This window comes from Hirundo rustica, chromosome 12 (genome assembly GCF_015227805.2).
Source record: "Hirundo rustica isolate bHirRus1 chromosome 12, bHirRus1.pri.v3, whole genome shotgun sequence".
Lineage (NCBI taxonomy): Eukaryota > Metazoa > Chordata > Aves > Passeriformes > Hirundinidae > Hirundo > Hirundo rustica.
The window spans coordinates 10,793,118-10,812,341 of record NC_053461.1 but is presented as its reverse complement, the minus strand read 5'-3'; the positions used below and the strand labels follow the sequence as shown (position 1 = coordinate 10,812,341).

At 41.5% G+C, this 19,224-nt stretch overlaps 1 protein-coding gene across 4 annotated transcripts in view; it reads left to right on the top strand.

The window, feature by feature from the left end:
- The window catches only part of UROC1 (urocanate hydratase 1), a 37,758-nt gene extending 21,742 nt beyond the window's left edge, over positions 1-16,016 (top strand). For 3 of the 4 annotated variants that reach the window (XM_040076239.2, XM_040076238.2, XM_058422220.1), the window contains 7 exons: positions 807-928; positions 5,526-5,596; positions 6,493-6,591; positions 7,016-7,115; positions 9,894-9,975; positions 15,089-15,188; positions 15,774-16,010. In XM_040076239.2, coding sequence (XP_039932173.1) covers positions 807-928; positions 5,526-5,596; positions 6,493-6,591; positions 7,016-7,115; positions 9,894-9,975; positions 15,089-15,188; positions 15,774-15,914 — 715 coding nt within the window. In that variant the 3' untranslated portion in view covers positions 15,915-16,010. Of the gene's footprint in view, positions 1-806; positions 929-5,525; positions 5,597-6,492; positions 6,592-7,015; positions 7,116-9,893; positions 9,976-15,088; positions 15,189-15,773 lie in introns of all 4 variants that reach the window. The other variant, XM_040076237.2, reaches the window with a different exon arrangement.
- The last annotated feature ends 3,208 nt before the right edge of the window (positions 16,017-19,224 follow it).

Here is a 19,224-nt window from a genome sequence, read left to right as displayed (position 1 = left end):
GTCACAGCCCCAACCTCTGACTAGAGGCAACTTCACTTCTAGCTGCTAAAAGCTGAGAGCTTGTCTCTTCACAGGAGATTCAGAGACCAATTCCAAAATTTCCAAGCCTTATATCCTCCCTGAAGTTAAAAGTATGATGGAAGCAGTGGAAACACTCTTCTGCCCGTGTCACCAGCTGTGCCTCTTACCCTCACTGTACACAGTGCCTGTAGAAACAGCTGACCTCAGGAGATCTGTTGAGGGACTGGATTTATAACTCATTTTTCCTGACTCATGCTTAGCTTGCTTATGCCATGTGAATAAGAGCCTGAACACAGAGTAAGGCCCTCAGATTAGATCTTTTCTTCCGGCCCTCAAGTGAAGCGTGTCTCACTATTGTACGTAAACAATGTGGACAGCAAATGAGTCTGGACTCAGGCACTTGGTCAGAACCTGCACTTGTCTGACAGTGTAGATGCACTCAGGGTTAGCCTGGGTTAAGGACACAAAGACCAGGCAGCAGGGAGAGTATATGTGATGAAACAAGAAAAGCTGCAATTCATCTGATGATGCACTTGATTGAGCTGTCCAACATGACTATGAAAATTCTGGCCTGACTACATTTTTATATACCAATGGATGGCTGCATGAAACAGCACTGTTTAATTTCTCAATTAATGGTCCTTGATGCTTCTGTTTAGATTAGTGCACTGAAAATGTTTCAAATTCTTCCGTCTCTAGCTAATGAAAGAAAAGCACTGCTAGCAGCCAGGATAAATAAGGAAAGAATTTCAACTATCTCTTAATGAAACATGTTCTCTTCCCAGGGACATTTTTTCCCTGGGATTTGGGCCATTCCGCTGGGTTTGTACCTCAGGTGACCCACAGGACCTTGCTACAACTGACTCTATTGCCATGTCAGTGCTGGAAGACTCTATACGTCAGGGAGGTAAGGCACCATCCCATGCCCCCCTCCCTTTTGGAGAGAAAAGGAAACCCAGGGTCAACACGTGTGTTACCTTTTGGCAGAAAACACGGAAAGCAGGTTCTTCCAGGTTCCACGTAGGCAGGAAGATTTGCTTTTGTCTAAACTCCTGGTAGGAGTGTAACCTGGAGGTAAAACATAAAAACACCATGGATGTTCATCCCAGAGCAGCTTTGGCTAAGAGCCTTTCTTTTTATTTGTTACAATTTTTTATTTATTTGTTTAAACATTGTCACCTTGAAACTTTAAGGTAATCAATATCTTTCACCATCAGGTCTCCAAGAGTAATTTAAGGAATCAAATTGCTTTGCTCCTGTCTCACAGGTAAATGAGGCATGAAAATCTAGGGAGGCTTTCAAGAGGTTAGCAAGGAGATCAGTGGCAGGAAACCCAGGTTTCCTGGGTGTGGTGCTCCATCCAGTGTCATTTTTCTGTGATTACAATTTTGAGATCTTTTTTGTCATTTGTTCATAGATTGACAGCTATTTCTACTGACTGGTGGAACCAGTTTGGAATACCTGCATGGCTCTGCATGCTACTCTAGGATCTAGGAATTTCACTCTTCCACTCTTCCACTCTTCCACATCCCTGAAACTGGGCTATTACTGATATCCCCTGCTTATGAACGGGAACTGAGACAAAGCTAATTTTGTGTCAGCAAACATTAATCCCGACCTCCCAGGATGGAGAGGAAGGCCCTATCCCATTCCCTTTCTTTGTCTACCTTTGCAGTTACCTGACAGCAGGCTCAAAGTCTTGTCACTGTCCCCAAGCACTGAAGTCCTCAGCTCTTCTGTTTTGAGCACCAAAGTTTGTGCTTTCTAGAATCAACAAAAGAATCTTTGAATTCTGAAGAATTCTGCCAGATCAAAAGCAAATGTATCAGAAATCCAAACCATATTTTGAGAACAAGAGCATAATAGTTCTTTCCCTCATAATATTAAAATAATTGTTGATTTTTTCATGGAAGACTTCAAAATACAAATAGAAGTGTGAAAATTTTGAATGCTCTCCTGTTTGTTCTGGGGCAAAAGTACCAGGAGGATCCTGGGTAGTATTTCTGAAAAGGATATACCATGTTCAGATGTCTCTCATTTGGAATAAAACTACCCTTGTCTTCCTATAATGTAAGGCTGCTGTCCAGCCTTCTTTTCCTCCCATGAGGTGAATTATTGGTGCAGTGGGTCCTTGCAAGGTCCTTGGTTCTGTCTATTCTCCTGGTCTTTCCTTAGGAGTCATTTTCAAGAAACACCACTGGAGCATGAGTTGTGTTTAATGCAATAACCCAAAAGTGCCCACTCTCTTCTGTGGGTATGGAAACTTCCACGTTTTTAAGCCTGGTCCCTTGGCTTTATTGAAGGGAGGGCAAAGTCCATTACTATACTGCTGGATCTGTCTTCAGAAATCTGCAGTATTTTTTTCCACCATGTACTGCAGCTTCCAGAAATCTTCTCTCAGGACTGAACCATTGTATGACCTTTGGATGGTTTGCATTGCAAGACTGGGAAATGAATCAGTTACTGTGTGTACAAGAGTGTGTGGGTGTTTACATAGATGTAATGTAAAGCTAGGGAGAGAAGCCTCTTGCACAAACAAAAAGCATTGAACTATTGCTTGTATATTCTTAATTTAAATGGAAAAAAAAAATTACACATAAAAAATCCCAACAGGGGAAAACAAGCTTAAGGGCAAGGCTATTATTTGATTTGTTGTTAAATTTGACAGGACAATGGGAATTTGATTCAAAGAGAAAGAAAAACAGAATTTGATCAGAAAATAAACAGTCATTCATGCATACATATTCTTGAATAATATACTTGCAGTCCATTTTCTGTGAGGCTTGGGTTTGGACCAGATTTTAGGACCTGGATAGCCTCACACAAATACATATCTGAAATCTGAGCCTACCTGTGAAATTTATGAAAGAATATGTTCTAAACCCTGAGTGAAAACTCCACAGAGCTGAACTCTTTTGCATTCCAAGTCTAAACTTTTGACTTGGCCTTGAGTCCACTGTTAACCATTCTTCTTCTTTTGTGGAGACGAATTTCTTTCAGAATTTCCGAGATTTGTGTAGTTTTATTATTATCTGCTTCTACTTCTAAGCTACCTGAGCTTTTAAGAGGGCCTTTGCATGAGAGATGCAGCACTGATGATGGGGGTGTAACTTGGATTTAGGACTTCTGTGGTAGTTTGAAGGCTGAGCTGATGCATAACAATGTAAATCTCTCTAAGAGAGCAAGTCTCTGCATTCCTTGGGACAATTTCTCTGGGTACACAATACTTTGTAGTATATTTTAGACCCTAGGTGTGTACAAGGGCCTATGAAATACCAGAAGCAATACAGTTGCTTGACTGACTTCAAAACACATTCCTGTTGGGATGGGAAGGTGGAGGCAGCAATTTAGCAAATGAGATATATGGAGTTACTCTAAAGTTAAAGCCTTTCTAGAAAATAAATGGTGAGGTTTTTTTAATTACAGGAAATAAGACTAAATAAAAGTATTCCTCACTTCCCCAGAGATAACTGATGAAATCCAACTGTTTATTTGAGCTGGGTGGAAGGGACAGATGTGCTGTGTTGAGATAGGTCCTTGTAGCCAGTATTCTCACTGGCTTCTCTTCTGGATATGTTCTGTAGATCTTTTCTTCTGTTAAATATTTTCTGTACATCTGTGCACTGTGAAGTATAAAATATGGTAAGTGCTCACTGATACAGCATGTAAAAGTGATAGAAAGGAACCCATTCTCTGGCATGGTTTGTTGTTGTTGTTTTTGGTGTTTTTGGGGTTTTTTTTTGGTTTTTTTTTTTTATTTTTTTTTTTTTTTTTTTTTTGTTTGGTTTTTTTTGGAGATATTCCAAAATACTCCCATTACATTATCTGCAGTAACCTAAGTGAACACTACCCATTACTTTCTAGAAGCTGCTTCCTTAAACCTTCTGAATGGCAGCACAATCCTATTAGGACAGCACTAGCAGCTGTTTCATCTTTCACTCCCTGCAAAGTGAAGTGCTGACATGTTAATCCTCATTGCAGAGTTTAGAAGTTATCACTTGAAGCCAGCCCCTCAAGCACTGTCAGGTCTTTTTAGAATCATTAAAGCTCTTGGTATGGGAGGCCAACCTCTGCAGGAATGAGCATATTTTTCATTTCCCTTAAACAATGTGTTTAATACAGGCTCAGTGTGAACTTCTTACATTTTTCTCATTCCATTTTCTAGTTTTACCCTGCATAACTGCTGTTGTACTGCCTAGTGCAGAAGCAATAGTTCAAACACTCTTCTCAGGGACAATTTCAAGTTAGCAGTATTCAGTTTCTCCAGCCTGACTTTGGAACATAGGCTATCTGTACATTATAATTTGCCATGAAAAGAGGTGGGAGCTAGAAAGTAATGGAGAACATTCTGTCTTGGCATCTGCAGAGATGATTGACTTGAAGCTCCAATGCATGAACGGGTCACCGTGGCTCAGCCTGTTGTCACAGACCAGCTGAGCCCTGGTAGCTGAGTGTGGCTGTCAGGGCTGGGTAATGTGACAGCTTAGACCACAGAGAAAGAGCTTACAGACAGTAACTTCTTCAACCCCTGTAACCCCATGAGAGCTGTAAACCCCCCTAAATGAGGATAGTAAGACAACTCTTCTGTCCATTCCTTACCCCGTATCTCTTTTGTGACTCACCCACTACAGATGGTGCTGTGCCTTTGGAGGCAGCTGATTGTGCTGAGGTCACCATGTATCTGGCTGATATATGCCATATTTCACTGTCTTTCACTTGAAATATCTTTATTCTTATTCCTTCTCAGTTTGGCTGATTGAGATGGAAATGAGACCGATATAAATGAAAAGAGAAGCTGGAGAATGCTAATCTATTATATATAATTGTCCTCCTAGGTAACATATACATCTAAACAAGGTGTGGGGTGGATTTATACATAAAGTAACTGTTGCATAATAAGCTTTCCTGTGCAGTTTTTTTCTTTTCTGGATAGAAGACCCCAGTTTTATCTCGGTATGAAAACATACCAAGGACCATGTTGTAAAGAATAACTGCTGTGCTGCAAATCTGTATCTCAGATTTTGGTGTAGCAAATCCTCAAGTCTGTGTTGCTATCTGCTTTTGAGAATTTCTGCTGGCTGCCTGAAAGGAGTTATTCACTATGTGGTAGAAGGCTGGATTCCAGCACCCAATGTCATGGAGTTTGATGAAACTACTAATTTAGCAAAGATTAGTAATAGATTGGCATTTAGTAGGGAGTAAAGCAGGTGACCAAAAGTGGACAGTACATGTAAACTATATTTCAAGGTTTAATTTAGTTTGCTGAAGATACAAATGGGAGTTGCCATTCCAGCTGTCCCCTGAGTAGCATCTTGTACCTTTCTCTAAATATAACATGGAGTTACTGCATCAGCTGCACAGAGGACTTTATATAGCATTTCCTATATGCGTGCTTGTATCTGAGAGTAGAATGTGACTTCCTAGTGCTGCCAGATGAATTAAAGTCATTTGGAACACGTTGCATTAATTTTCAAACTGTATTTTTTCTTGTTTTCTCTTGCAAGTGAGCACATCTGTGAGGCAGCAGTACCATGACAACATCCGCTGGATTCGGGAAGCCGGCAGGCACAGCTTGGTAAGTGCACAACCTCCTGCAGCAGATGTGGCTGCTCCTGGTCCTGAATGCAACTCTTGAATGCTGGGGTAATGAAACATAGTTTGTAGCTCTTAGGGCTGACAATTGAAACCCTTCTTTTCACAACAGGATTTTAGGTTGAGTTGAAGCAGCTGTTTTCCTTCACTTCCTCATCTGGATATGTTAAAATAATCCAGCAATATCTACTTTTATATCTAGAGCGAAACATATCTGTGATTCACCCTCCACCTCACATGCAATCGCCTTTCTTTCACAGTGCTATTCAAAATATCCCTCTTGGCATTGCTGTGGATTAAGCTCCTCACACGTGCAGTTCCCAGAACCCTTTCCAAAAGAGGTGATAGGGCTGAAGAGCTGCCATCCTTCTGCACTGTGGGAAGCAGGACACCAGTGGATTATCCTTTGTTTTCCTTTTGGGGCAGGCTCTCCTTGTGAAGCCAACAAGTGGTGCTGTAGAGCTCATATGTGCTCTCCTAGTCTGGAAGCACAGCAGAGCTGTGCAGGACAGATGTTCTTTGCCACATTTCTCTTCCAGCACACCATCACCAGTTCCAAACCTCTGCTTCTCAGCTGTTGGTAAGGGATTTGTTGATAGGAGGATTATAGCCTAGCAATCAGGTTGAGTTAAAATTGGAATTTATTAGAGAGTAGCAGCTGAATAGAGAAATATGTCTCAAGGATTGTGTGAGTGGAGATAAAAATAAGTTCAAAGAGGGATTTTAATTTTTTTTTTTTTCCTGGAAGCTGGATGTTGGTGAAGAAATAATCTGCACTTTTTTCTATAGAAGGGCTCACTCTTGTGACTCCATTCATCTGGGACCTGAAGATAAGCCAGTTAGAGAGAACCTTATCCCTCTGTCATTTCTCTTTTCCAGGTCGTTGGCTCTCAAGCCAGAATCTTATATTCTGATCAGAAGGGTCGTGTGTCTATAGCTGTGGCTATTAATCGAGCCATTTCTGAAGGAAAGATTAAGGTTTGTCTCCTGTGTCTTGATACGCTCTGGTAATTGTGCTTAATATCTGAGGCTGGGGTGGCAGGTGGGAAAGGGGAAAGCTTCAAGCAGTGAGAGCAGAAGTGCCTGTCATTTACATGGGGTCAGTTTGTGTTAGAGCTCAGTCCTCTGCCTGCCACCAGTATTGTGCTCTGTCACCGGAGAGAGGTGGGTTTAGAAACTCTCTGAAATTGTTTTTCATGATGGGACTGCCTAATTTCCTGTTTGGGCACCGACAAGCACAACATATCCTTCTGCAGCTTGCTGAGAGCACAAAGCAGGGACTGTAACTCTTTAATAGGGCCCCAAAATATTAAGACTTAAGACAGAAGTAAATTGAGCAGAGTCCTCAGTAGCAGTGTCACTCTGTGAAGGATTCCACTGTCTTGTCCTTGGCTTTCTCCAGGCTCCAGTAGTCCTCAGCAGAGATCACCACGATGTGAGTGGGACTGACAGCCCTTTCAGAGAAACGTCAAACATTTACGATGGATCAGCCTTTTGTGCAGGTCAGTGGAACAGCTGAGACTTGTCTGCCTGGGCCAGCAAGGAAATGGCTTTAAAACAGAAATACCTTTTTTTATGCAACATTTAAAAAAAGGTTTTGTTTAAAAAACACCCTTTAATCCAAATTAATCAGATTTCCTGTGAAGCTTTGTGGGATTTAACAATGATACAGACATGAATGTGAAGCTGGTTATATAGGAGAGGTCCTGAACACTGCTGGAAATTCCATGAAAATGCACCAAGTGTATCTGAATGCAAATGGAGAACAGACTCAGAGGATTGTATGTTCTGTTTGATTTTAATTTTGAATCTCACTGTTTCAAACTGGTGATGTGATTACAGCCGTATTTCCTTGGAATCCACAAGATCAAAATCAGGTCTATAATAATATTTTGCTTAAAGGAAAGAGGTTCACAGCTGTTTTCATTCCATTGCCTGAGGACTCAAGAAAACAGTCTGGAGTTTCTGAAAGGAACTTTTCTGATCATAAGGGAATATTGATAGTAAAGGCATAAGAATAAAAGTCAGGTCTTGCTGCTCACTTAAAGTGTGACTGTGGGCAAATAATGTAGATTTGGTCTACAAAAGGAGCCTTTAAATCTGCACACCTGACCTGTGCTAACCAGATTCTGCTTTTCAATTTGTGAAACTGCCTTTTAGAGAAATAACCCAAGAAATATCAGGTTGGAGACCTGAAAAAAAAAATGAATTAAGCACTAAGCCCTTTTTAACTCTAAATCTTCCTCAATTTTCCATCTGCAAAGTGGAAATTAGGGTAATAGCTTTAGCCCAGTGGTGTTTCTGTATGTCATGAACTGCCAATCATAAAGAGGTGTGGGATTGGAGGATCTGCTGCTGTAGAATGAGAAATTATGATAGAGGAAGCCAAGCATATTGAATTACTTCCATTATGGGAATTCATAATAGAACCAAATTATGGCTCAATTTTAAGGAGAAAAGTTCCCTGTTAACTGGATTTCCTGGTGAAATGAGGCTTTTAACTGCGTCCATCAGTCCCACTTCAACACTTTTTGAGCATGTTGGCTAGTTCTAATAGGCCAAATAGATAGATGCCTTGATTAATGTTTGTTTCTGACAAGCTGAGGGAAAATGGTGCAGCTGCACAGAGAACAGAAATTCAAAGTGATGTCTCCATCTTAGCAACATAAGTAATCATCAGGCAATGCCCTCAGAAGAGGGCAATAGAAGCAGGGCTTGCTAAAACCCCATTGCTCATCATGCTTTGTGGTTTTCTCTGCATTTTGTGATTTACGTGGTCCATTTGCCTTTTTCAAGGGCTTATCTAAAGCCTGTTGGCCACTGATATCACTGGTCTTTAAAACGAGGCTTGAATCTCTTTGACCAGATGAGCCTCTGGAGGCAATAAAACAACATCTTAGGTCTTCCTCTCTTCCTTCTATCCTGTTGTTTTAACACAACTTTTGAGCTGGTTCGGGTGAAATTTGTTCCTCTTTAACACACAGGACATTTCCAGAATGTTTGTCTTTTTTTGCTTTAAAATAGCTCAGTCTGATGGATCATTTCTTCTCTGCAAAATGTATTTTAGCATGGACATTTGCAGCCAATGACCTTTATCAAAGCCGAGGAGCACCAAGTTATTGCATTGTTAGTTCACTCCTTATCCAACCTGCACTCTTATCAGGCCAGTGGCTGAGGAGAAAATCTGTACATTAGAGACTACGGTGATTTAGATCTCTCCCATTCAATCTCAACAGCACCGTAATTATGATAATTGCATTATTAAAGTGACATAATGTCAGATAAAAGGTGCCATAATTAAGCTTTTGAAAGGGTTTAACATAGATTAGCATTCAAGTAAAGTCATTTTTCCATCAGACACATAACTGTGTGTCTGCAGATGAGGCTGGTGGGGAAATTGTTGTTTTTCTCGTATTTTTCCTGTTAAAAATATGGCGAATTATGTACTGAATATTTTTTGAATTAAATCTGGATGGTTTTCATAAATTTTTCTCTTATCCTCTGTGTTCACTTCTTTCCACCTCTCTGGTTATATGCTTAAGCACAAATTGCAGTGTGTATACAAAATTCTAGTGAACAATTCAGTGGAAATCATGCATTAGTCAAATTATATTTGTTTGCTAAATTAGGTTTCTTTCGGGGTTTTTATAGACAAACCTTCTTAGTGGTTTCCAGCAGTTTCTGTTCAGGGTAAAATTCCCACATGTTTAGAGAATTGGGGTGGATATAATTTTCATCCCAACTTTGTCCCCAAAATGCAACTCCTTAGCTTTAGGCTGGCTTTCTGCACAGGGCTGAAGTAACTGCACTCTGATCTGAAAACATTTCAAACTTCTGAGAACTGCAAGGTATGTAGTGTTCCAGGTGTCCTGCCCATTTTGAATCCATACACATGGATGTGTCCATTCTGCTCTTCCATGACTGAGGTATCCCAAAGGAGTGCATTGTATTTCTCTCCACCCTGAAGAAATATCTCAGAGCTGAAGAGTGGTAGGTCCTTCAGCTGCTTGTGTTGGAGCACAAATGCAGGAATCACCATCATCCTCTTAAACCACAGAGTAAAACTGGCATTTGTTTCCTCCATAGTCAGGGCAGAGAGTGGGAGACAAATCTCTCTAGCCTGTTCCTCCCAGGAATGAGATGTTCAGTATGTATCTGTGAGTAAAACCTGCTTCCAACCCTGCCTTCCCACAGCCCCAGGAAAAACGTCATGGAAGGAGGGAGCAGCACAACACAAAAATGAACGTAGCCCATGAGTAACACCTTTGCTCTCCTCCCAGACATGGCAGTGCAGAACTTCGTGGGAGACTCGTTCAGAGGAGCAACCTGGGTCGCGCTGCACAACGGGGGTGGAGTTGGCTGGTGAGAGTTTGTTTGTGTTCCTAAAGCTGGGCTCTGAATCCTGTTCCTACTGCTGTGTCTGTGCATGGGGGAGGAGAGACAGGAACTGCTGAAAAGACGTGAAGTACCGGAGGAGAACTGTGTTGTGATGGTGGGAAGGATGGGTTTGGAACCAACTACTGAAAAGACAAATTAGCAAATTTGCAAAAAGCAAAGCATGATGTTGCATGACTCTTTTTCTAATTAATGTTCCTATGTCCAGAAAAAGTGTTTTGAACACTGGCCACAGCACAGTTTGAAGAACTTAATTTGATGAACAAGGGCAGTATGCTGTGGTCTTTTTGAACAGATCCTGCTTCCAGCATTATCTTCACACATGCACAGCCAGAGTGTCAGTGGATGGATTATGTTCAGGTCTCCTCTTAAGCTGTATTTAAACCTGTGACCTTAGGATCCCAATATAAATGCTCCCATGCTGAAGTACAATGAGGAGTTATTGAGAAAAACCAGCTCAGGTGCCAGCCCAAATCTTTTTCTCCCTGCTTGTGCCTGGTAGCATTAAAGACCACAGCCAAGTAAGGACGGGGGTGAACAGCTCCTTCACATGCAGAACTAAGATACATGCCCAAACTGAAAAGCAGAATGAAAGAAATATTCTCTATGGATATAGAGACTAACCTCTTCCATATGCCACTGAAAGGCTACCTGCATTGGCAGAAATGCAGGAGGTAGGAAAGCCTGGCCACACTGCAGTCTTCAGGTCTGGTTTGTACTTTCCAGCATATTCCAGCAAAGTCTCTCCCATTTTACAGTTGTCTTCATCTGGTGGTATCAGCAGTCGAAAGAGGCACAAGCCCCTGTTAATTACTGTGGTGAAGCCTCATACTTCTCTGTTCCAAACAGTGCTGGAATATGCCAAAAACAGAAAGCCAAGGAACTCGTAGCAGATGTTATCCTCAGAGACATTTTACGATAATTAATTGTTATTCATCTGGATGAGCTGAATCTAGAAAATATCCCTTCAGGTCTGCTGAAGAACTCCCTCACTATACTCTTAATTCCTTTGATTTCTGTGACAAAACTACTGCATAAAAGGGTGCAAGAGAGCAAAACTGAGCAATAGGAAAAGAAAGCTTTCTGAGGACTTAAGGACTTAAATCTTCACGTGGAGTAAAGATTTGTCTTTGCTGATTTCAGTGATAAGAACCCACAGCCATGATTTCATTCACAATTTCCATAATTCTGAATGGAAAACACATACCAGAATGTCTCCCTACTCTGGCCATCTCAATCTGAAGCTCCAGAGGTAGCAGTTCTGTCTAAATTTCCTTAGCTGGGTTTAACCTTTTAAAATATCAGCTTATGAAGTACAAACAAAGAAAATTACTTTTCATATCATGTTGTGCAAATATTTGGGATATTTTTTATGACAATTGTAATTATTAGAATTGCTAAAGTAATTGCTAATGCCATGGATATTCTGTGCATTGAAGATGCTTAATTCAAAGGGTACAAATGATCCTATTCTTTCTGGTCTCTCTAAAGCCAATCCTTCCAGGACACTTTTAGCCTTCAATGCCATTCGAAGACCACTTGGCTGAATGGTGAGACTGCCCTTGGTTCTGGAAAACTGGCCCTGACCACACTGCAATTTTAATTACACCGTTTTAATTGTTTTATAAGTGGAGTTACATTATTAAAAAAAACTTTGCCACTAGGCAGGGCAGATTTATGCTGTAATTTATGTAATGCATCAAAAAATTAGTGCGTGGCTATTCACTGAAATCAAAACATCTCTGGAAAAACAGGATTTAGTTCTCCTTTTCATCATTTCTTATGGCTGCCTGGGGGCTTCTCATTGCAGAACAGTATCTGCTCACCTTGTTCTTGGAGCAGTCATAGCCCTCAGTGATAAAATTACTCTGCCTCAGTGAAGAATGCTGGACCTGAAAATGAGGTGTGTCTCTGCAGAGCCTTAACAAGCCACCCAGCAGAGGCTCAGCTGTAGTGACTATGTCGTGTCATTAAGTGCCCTGGCCTGGAGAGCTCCCAAAGCTGGGCCAGGCAGGTGGTTCTGCTTGGCTTAACTAACGTGGCACCACCCTGGCTGGTGAAAGGGCTGCGCCCCTTTGCCCTCTGAGGAGAGAGAGGAATAACTTAAAGGTGGCAAAAGAAGAAAAACAACCCCCAGCCATTAAACATTTCTTTCTTTGCCTGGAAGAATAGATGCTTTTTCAATTTTTGACCCTGTTTTGCTTTTCCTCCGTAGCACTAAAAATCCACCTGACCTTGCCATAAAGAAATCTCCACAAGTTTGATCAACTTTTCTTGTCATCAACTGATTTGGAAATGTGAAAGTGGAAGTTTATATGTATTTATAAACAAAATTACACGTGATTAGGGAGAAATCCAGTTATCATTGGCAAGGTTCTGCCCTGGGAGTTCAGAAATGGGTAATTGCACTGTGTTTAGCTGCCAGTCCCCTCTGCAGAGGCTGGGCTTACCTGGAACTGCTGGCAGATCTGCTGTGTCTTCCTGTTGAGACTGCACAAGTGCTTTTACATGCTTTATTTTCTGTTACAGCCTTGTGGGACAAACAGGAAAAGCAGGATTAATATTTATTTAGCTGGAATCTGCATCACATGTACTCTGGGAGAGACTTAAGATTAACATAGTCTTGACTATAATTACAGCAAATGATTGCTATTCATTTTTTGCTTCCTGTTTGTAGGAGAATGTATATTATTAGCACAGAGCCTGGATAATCTGTAGTAACAAAAGGGCAGTAACAAAGGCAGAAGTTCAGAATCGATCTGACACTGTGACATCTTGATTGTGAGACAGGCCTTGTTTTCTTTCATCATCTGAGAAGGAGACATCTGGAAATTATAGGAGGTAGCTTAGGTCAAAATGCCACATGTTTCTCTAATTACCTGAAAATTTGACCCAGTGCTAATGAAGGCAGAGAAAACTTTTGCTAGAAAATCCATCATAACAAACATTGGCATTTAATGTAGGAGTGATTTTAGACAGTAGAATAGATCCTGGTGAGTGATTCTGATTTGCACTGGAGTCATTCCATGAAAATTGATGGAAAGGCTTTAAATTTACCGAGTGCAAGTAGACCAGATACTCCTTGTTCAAGCCTAATCTTCAAAGGATGCTCTTTGGGTACTGTGGGCAGAGGGAAATTTTGCCACTGAAAGAACATCATCCTCCTACATGGCATATCTTTATAAAACACTGTTCCAGAGGTCTGAGTTTCTGTAACTTTGAACTCTGACAGAAAAGAGCAGTGCTCTATTCTTTGGTCTCTGTACTTAGGAACAGCAGAGGATGGTGGAGTGCCCTGGCACAATGACATTTATTGTCATCCAATCTGGTCCCCTCTTTTGGAGACGGCAGTAACAACATGTGCTATTCAAAAAGTAGAATTTGCAAGAAATACAGATGTTTGGCTGTTTGTATTCATCCCTGGATGAGACTAAGAGCAGAATGAGTGAAAAACTTCACACAGTAAAAGCATCCTGGGAATTAAATTCCAGGCTGAAAAGAGTTGACAGCGTAAATAAAAAATAATAATTTTATTTTGAAGAGTCAGATCTTACAATATTCAAACATCTCAATTGAAAACATGACTTTGTTTCAAAATTTCCAGTTAAAATATCTGATTTGTTCAGTGATGCTCAGTGATGTTCTGCTGTGAGAACTGTCACTTTCAAGAAAACTGCCTTTCAACAGAAAATGCATTTGTAATAGTGACATGTCTGATAATGGAAAAGTGAAGGGAGTTCAGAGAATGATAGTGTGATAATAGATGTGGAGCCCTGTGATCCTTGCTGAGCTCTGTGATAGGGTCCTACTTAGCACACAGGTACTGTATATAAGTAGTAGAAAGGGAATTAACACCACATGAGTAACAACATTCCATTGAAACCGAGAAAATGTGAGTTCTGATTTCAGGAAGTAGATCTCAGGTCTGTGAGGCTCTAGTTTAGCCTCAATTCCCTATTTCCTCAGAAGATCAATTTACTGCTGGAACATACACATTAAGAAACAATTCCTTCCTGGACTGGAAGACTCTCTGTTCCTATCTGATTAACGGACATGTCTGATGTTGTTCTATGTAAATTTTGTAAACTTATATTAACTATAAAACTTAGAGGACAAAATCCTGCCTCCAGGGATTTCCATTAGTCTCTCATATCTTGTATTGTTGTATGACATGCCCTGTCCCTCAGGATTTGCTGATGCTGAGCTCTAATGCCAGAATTCTCACAGATTTACAGCAATATTAGTCTCCCAGCTGCATCCATATTCACCATATGCCATGGAATAGGAGCTCAAGCTGGCCAGATTCTGAAGTCAGACAAGATGTTTTGCTCTACGTGTTTTCCATGTCCTTTAAAACAAGACTGTTATTTCTCCCAAGAATAATCTGTTCATTTTAACATATTTCTGTTCTTCTTCTGCCAATAAGTCTGCTTCTTGAAAAGTTGGCACTGATGTCTTTAAACATCTCTGCATCTCATACGAAATGAATGACTGTTTTGGAAATGATTGAGGCAGATGTGCATTAAGTGGTGGTTAACACTTTTTTAATAAAATGCTTATGCTCTGTCATTTGTCCCAAGAGAATATAAATAGATCCATCTGCCTGCTGCTGTAAGTACACTGTCACCCTCACGATCCTGGCTAGATGGCAGCTGTAGTGTAGCAAACATGAGGAGCTTAACCTTTACAAACACCCTGAGACAGGTAAATCTCTGGCCCATCTAAAGGCCCTATTAACCTTTCTCCACCTGTTTTTAGAGCCAATACACAGTGCAGGACTCAAGAGATACAGAGGAAGCTTAATTTTTGGCATCCCTGCTTGGAGCAGATCCTGACTGCTACCTGGGCATTACAAGAAAGGTGGACTAGGTTTGCTGCAGATCAGGAAATTGGGCCTTTGCCCACTGAACACTCTTTTTATTTTTTCATAAGTATAAAACATTACTGATAGTCTCTCATTCAGAATAATTTCTGTATTCTCATCCTTCTTCTAGAAGTACAACTGAACAAATTGACTCCTGTAAATTTTGCGCCGTTGATTTGAATTATTTTTATTTCATTCTCTTATGCCTTTTTTTAGGGGTGAAGTGATCAATGGGGGATTTGGCCTGGTTTTGGATGGGACCAAGGAAGCTGAAGAACGAGCTAAGATGATGCTCAGCTGGGATGTTTCCAATGGAGTAAGCAAAACTCATATGTATACTTTATTATTATTATTATTATCATCATCATCTGGGGAATCTTGCTTGTACACAGATCAGAACACAGAGGATGGAAAAGAGGTTTATAATTTCTCTAGCTGTCAGTAGAATTTCATCCTTACATGCTGGCAGAGAATTTGGCTCCTTGATTGAAAATATATTGAAGTGACATTTTCCTTTTAAAATATTTATCTTACTACAAAAGCATTGATTGCTTAAATGATGCTGTAATCTAAAGCTAGTGCTAGTTTTACAGAGCTGGGATGGTGTGCACAATTATTTTTGGTGAGGGAATTTTTTAAGTTTATAAGGCACCTGACTCTACCAGTTTTTATCTGTCCAATGTTATGCATGGCAGTGCACCATGTCTACCCAAATACTACTCTTAAAAACGAAGCATTACAAAAATTACTTGCAAAATCAGAAGGGAAACAAAAAACCGGCAGAGGGTTGAAAGATTTATTGTCACGAGCTGGGTGCCAGTGTTTTTGCGCAAATATGGTGCAAGGTGAATGTGGCCAGAGAAATGTCTGATTTTTACACCTTCATTCTGTTGTCTGACAGGTCGCCAGGCGCTGCTGGTCGGGAAATGCCTTTGCTTATGAAACCATCTGCCAAGCAATGAGGGAAAATGGCATGCTGAGGGTGACTCTCCCTCACAAGGTGGTGGATGAGAACATCTTGGAGCAAGCCGTGAAATATTAGCGGTACTCCAAGTGCAGTGTTGCTCTTGCAGATATATTTGAAGTTGTTTCCTTGATATCCTGTTTTACTCTCTGGCCAAATGATAAAAGCCTTGCAAATGCCTGTTCCGTGAGTTCTGGTTTTGGTTTTTTTCCTCTAGCTAATTATTGGGGCAAATCTGGTTTTGTTTGTGACAGGTCCACCAGGAACAGTCTTTTCGCCAACATATTTGGAACAATGTTTGCAATAAGAAACCATTCATTATGGGAAAGGAATGGGAATTTTTTCCCTGAAAATTAAATGGAAAAAAAAATCCCCCAATAACAAAACACTCACTCATTCCTGAAAATATATAAATTAATGCGTGTACAAAAGTAATTCTTAGCTGTCCTGTCTCATGCTAAGCATGGACTTTGCACAGCACACAGGCTTCATTCTGACACCAACATAGTGGCAGCAGCCCCTTCCCCCTGTGGACTGGAATATCACTCAATCTCCTGGCACTGTATCCATTACCTCTTGGAATGGAAAGGCATGTTGCACACCTCAAACATGCCTGTGCTGCTGCAGAGGGGATGTGATGAGCTGCAGTCTCAGGACAGCACACAGTCCTCAGGACTGTGAAACTCTACCCCCGCTAGAGCCCAGGGCACCCACAGGTGAGCACTCTGCAGCCTTGCATTGCCTCTGCTGCTAAGAAAAGGGAAGTGTTTATTTTGAATCACAAGTGAGTTCTTTACTCTGTTCACGTCCTGTGTCTGTCTCCAGATGAACAGTGAGAGTCTGGCATCTGCTTGAAACTGGGCCTTCTGTGAAGTGCAATCTGCAGTTGATAGGAACTGCTTTACATTACAGATAAAATCCACCCACATTGCCAATTTATATGATTGAGATGGGAGTAGTTGTCAAGCAGATTTGACAGCCTTTGCTTTGACATATGTTACGTGTTACCTTATTAATAATCATAGTGGACTAGGTCCAAAGTTAGGGTATTGTGTGAAACCACTATAATCTTCATAGCCCAAAAACACTAGTGGTTCTTGCTTTGTCAAGAGGAACAACCAGAAAATACACTGGCTTTTCTTGGACCAAGGAATGTAGAGTTGTTCCACAGACTCATCTTAATTGAGTTGAAAATATACCACAGACAAGATGTTAAAGAAGTATTTATCACAAATTCTTCACTTTTCCATTATTCAGTACTGGGGTACCTGCCAGTATGTTCACCTTTACATCCCAGGTGCCAAAGGAACCTTATTTTTGTCGTAGTAGCCTTACTGCCTAGAGGACATAACCTTACCAGTATAGCCATGTTTAATGTCACCCTGGGAGTTTGTAACTCTGGGCTGCCTGTAGGGACACACACAGAACCAATATGTATGAATGCTATAAAGAGCTACAAGTTGAAATTCAGATTATGAAGTCTATTAATGAGGTAGGATGAGTTAAAGCAAAATGGGGCACAAAAAGGCAGTGAACTGGCGAGCCGTTGGTTTTATGTATGACTGCTCAATGGAGTTTATTTCAATGTAGTATATAGTTATATGTTTTAATCTACTTTGGTCTTTTAACTGCAAATCTCAAGCATTTAACAAATGTGAACTTGATGAGGTTTACAATACCTTTGGGAGGGCACAGTGAAACACTAACCTGTTGCTGTCAGGGATGAAACAGCAGGGGGTTTCCAGCACACAGAAACCATAAACAACCCCAGTGCAAAGTTCCCTTGCTGAGCCTCGATTTATCTGTCCTCTACTTGCTTGCAGAGAAACTGAGACTATGAACACACTATTGTTATGTGGGGGTACTGATGTCATTTTTAGGTAGCTGACCTCACTGCTAGACAAAGGGTTTTAAATCCATCCATCTGTGGGCTTTGCATCGGATCTGATCTGGACAGGGGATGTACAGAGAATTTCTGCAGTGCAGTGAAGTCTCAAGCGTGCCAGGGTGAACTGTCCTTCCTATGAATCTTAGCACCTTAAGGCCTTCCTAAAGTGCAGACACTTATCCTGACAACCTTGTGCATGGCTGCAGACAGAGGCAAGCGCTTGGTGACAGGTTTTATGTCCTTCAACCAGGGATGCACCTCTGTATTAAGCAATAAACTCGGGTGCAGACCTTTCTTTTACTAGGAACATGAAGAAAGGTACTGCAAAAGAAAATGGAGCTCTGGGTACACCCACAGCTCCAGCTTCCCTGGAGCTGAGTGTGCTTGGCTAGAGTTCACACCCTGGCTTTAGGAGGTTTGATGCTCAGCAAAGAATAATCTGAGCAGGAGAAGGATAACAGCACCATCTGCTGGGACTACTCACCAGTCCCAGGGCAGCAGGGAACAGGTAAATTTCCATAGCAAACACAGGATAATTTAACTTTTTCCTTAAGTGTCGGAGAACCATAAGGCAGCTGAATGTTCTTCCAGAAAAAGCTTTGCACAACAATAAATAAATAACTTAACTGAATTTGTAGGAATTTTTAGTTTTTTTGGTGCTGGTCTATCTTGGGTGATGCTGTGCCATGGTCATGTTTGAACAGTGACTTTGCATTGCCCAGGCTGTTTCCATATTTCCACTCATGGTATGCAGGGCGTTTTGCTAAAGTATTTTCCCCTCTCAGCTCTCTGAGGTGGCTGCTCCCTTAGCATTGCTACCACACAGCACATCAAGGGACACGATCCTCCCCCTCTGTGAGGCCACATCCAGGGTGCTGTATCCAGTTCTGGGCTCCTCAGTATGAGAAAGACATGGAGCAAGTGGAAAGGGTTCAGGGAAGGGCCACAAAGATGATTTGGGGTCTGGAACATCTCTCTGATGAGGAGAGACTGAGGGAGGGGAGCTAGTTTAGTCTAGAGAAGAGAGAGGGAATCTAATGAATCCATATAAATATCCCAGTTAGGTGTCAAGAGGATGGTGCCAGGGTCTTGTCCGTGGTGCCCAGCAACAAGATGAGGAGCAACGGCCATAAACTAACACAAGAGAAGTTTCACCTCAAAATGAGGAAGAACTTCTTTACATTGAGGGTGGCTGAGCACTAGAACAGCTGCCCGGGGAGGGCATGGAGTCTCTCTGCAGCCATTCAACCCCCCCTTGGACGTGTTTCCGTGTCACCTGCTCGGGGTGACAATGCCTTGGCAGGGGGGTGGACAGGCTTATCTCCAGACGTCTCTTCCAACCTTAATTCTTCTAGGACTCTTCCTGGCCATTAACAGGGACATCCCCAGCACAATCCCCTGGACCTGGGATGACCCCAGCGGTGCCACGCTGTTTGTCGCACGAGCCGCTCCCCGCTGTGCCATTCCCACACGGGCGGCCCCACGCCGGGGCAGTCACGT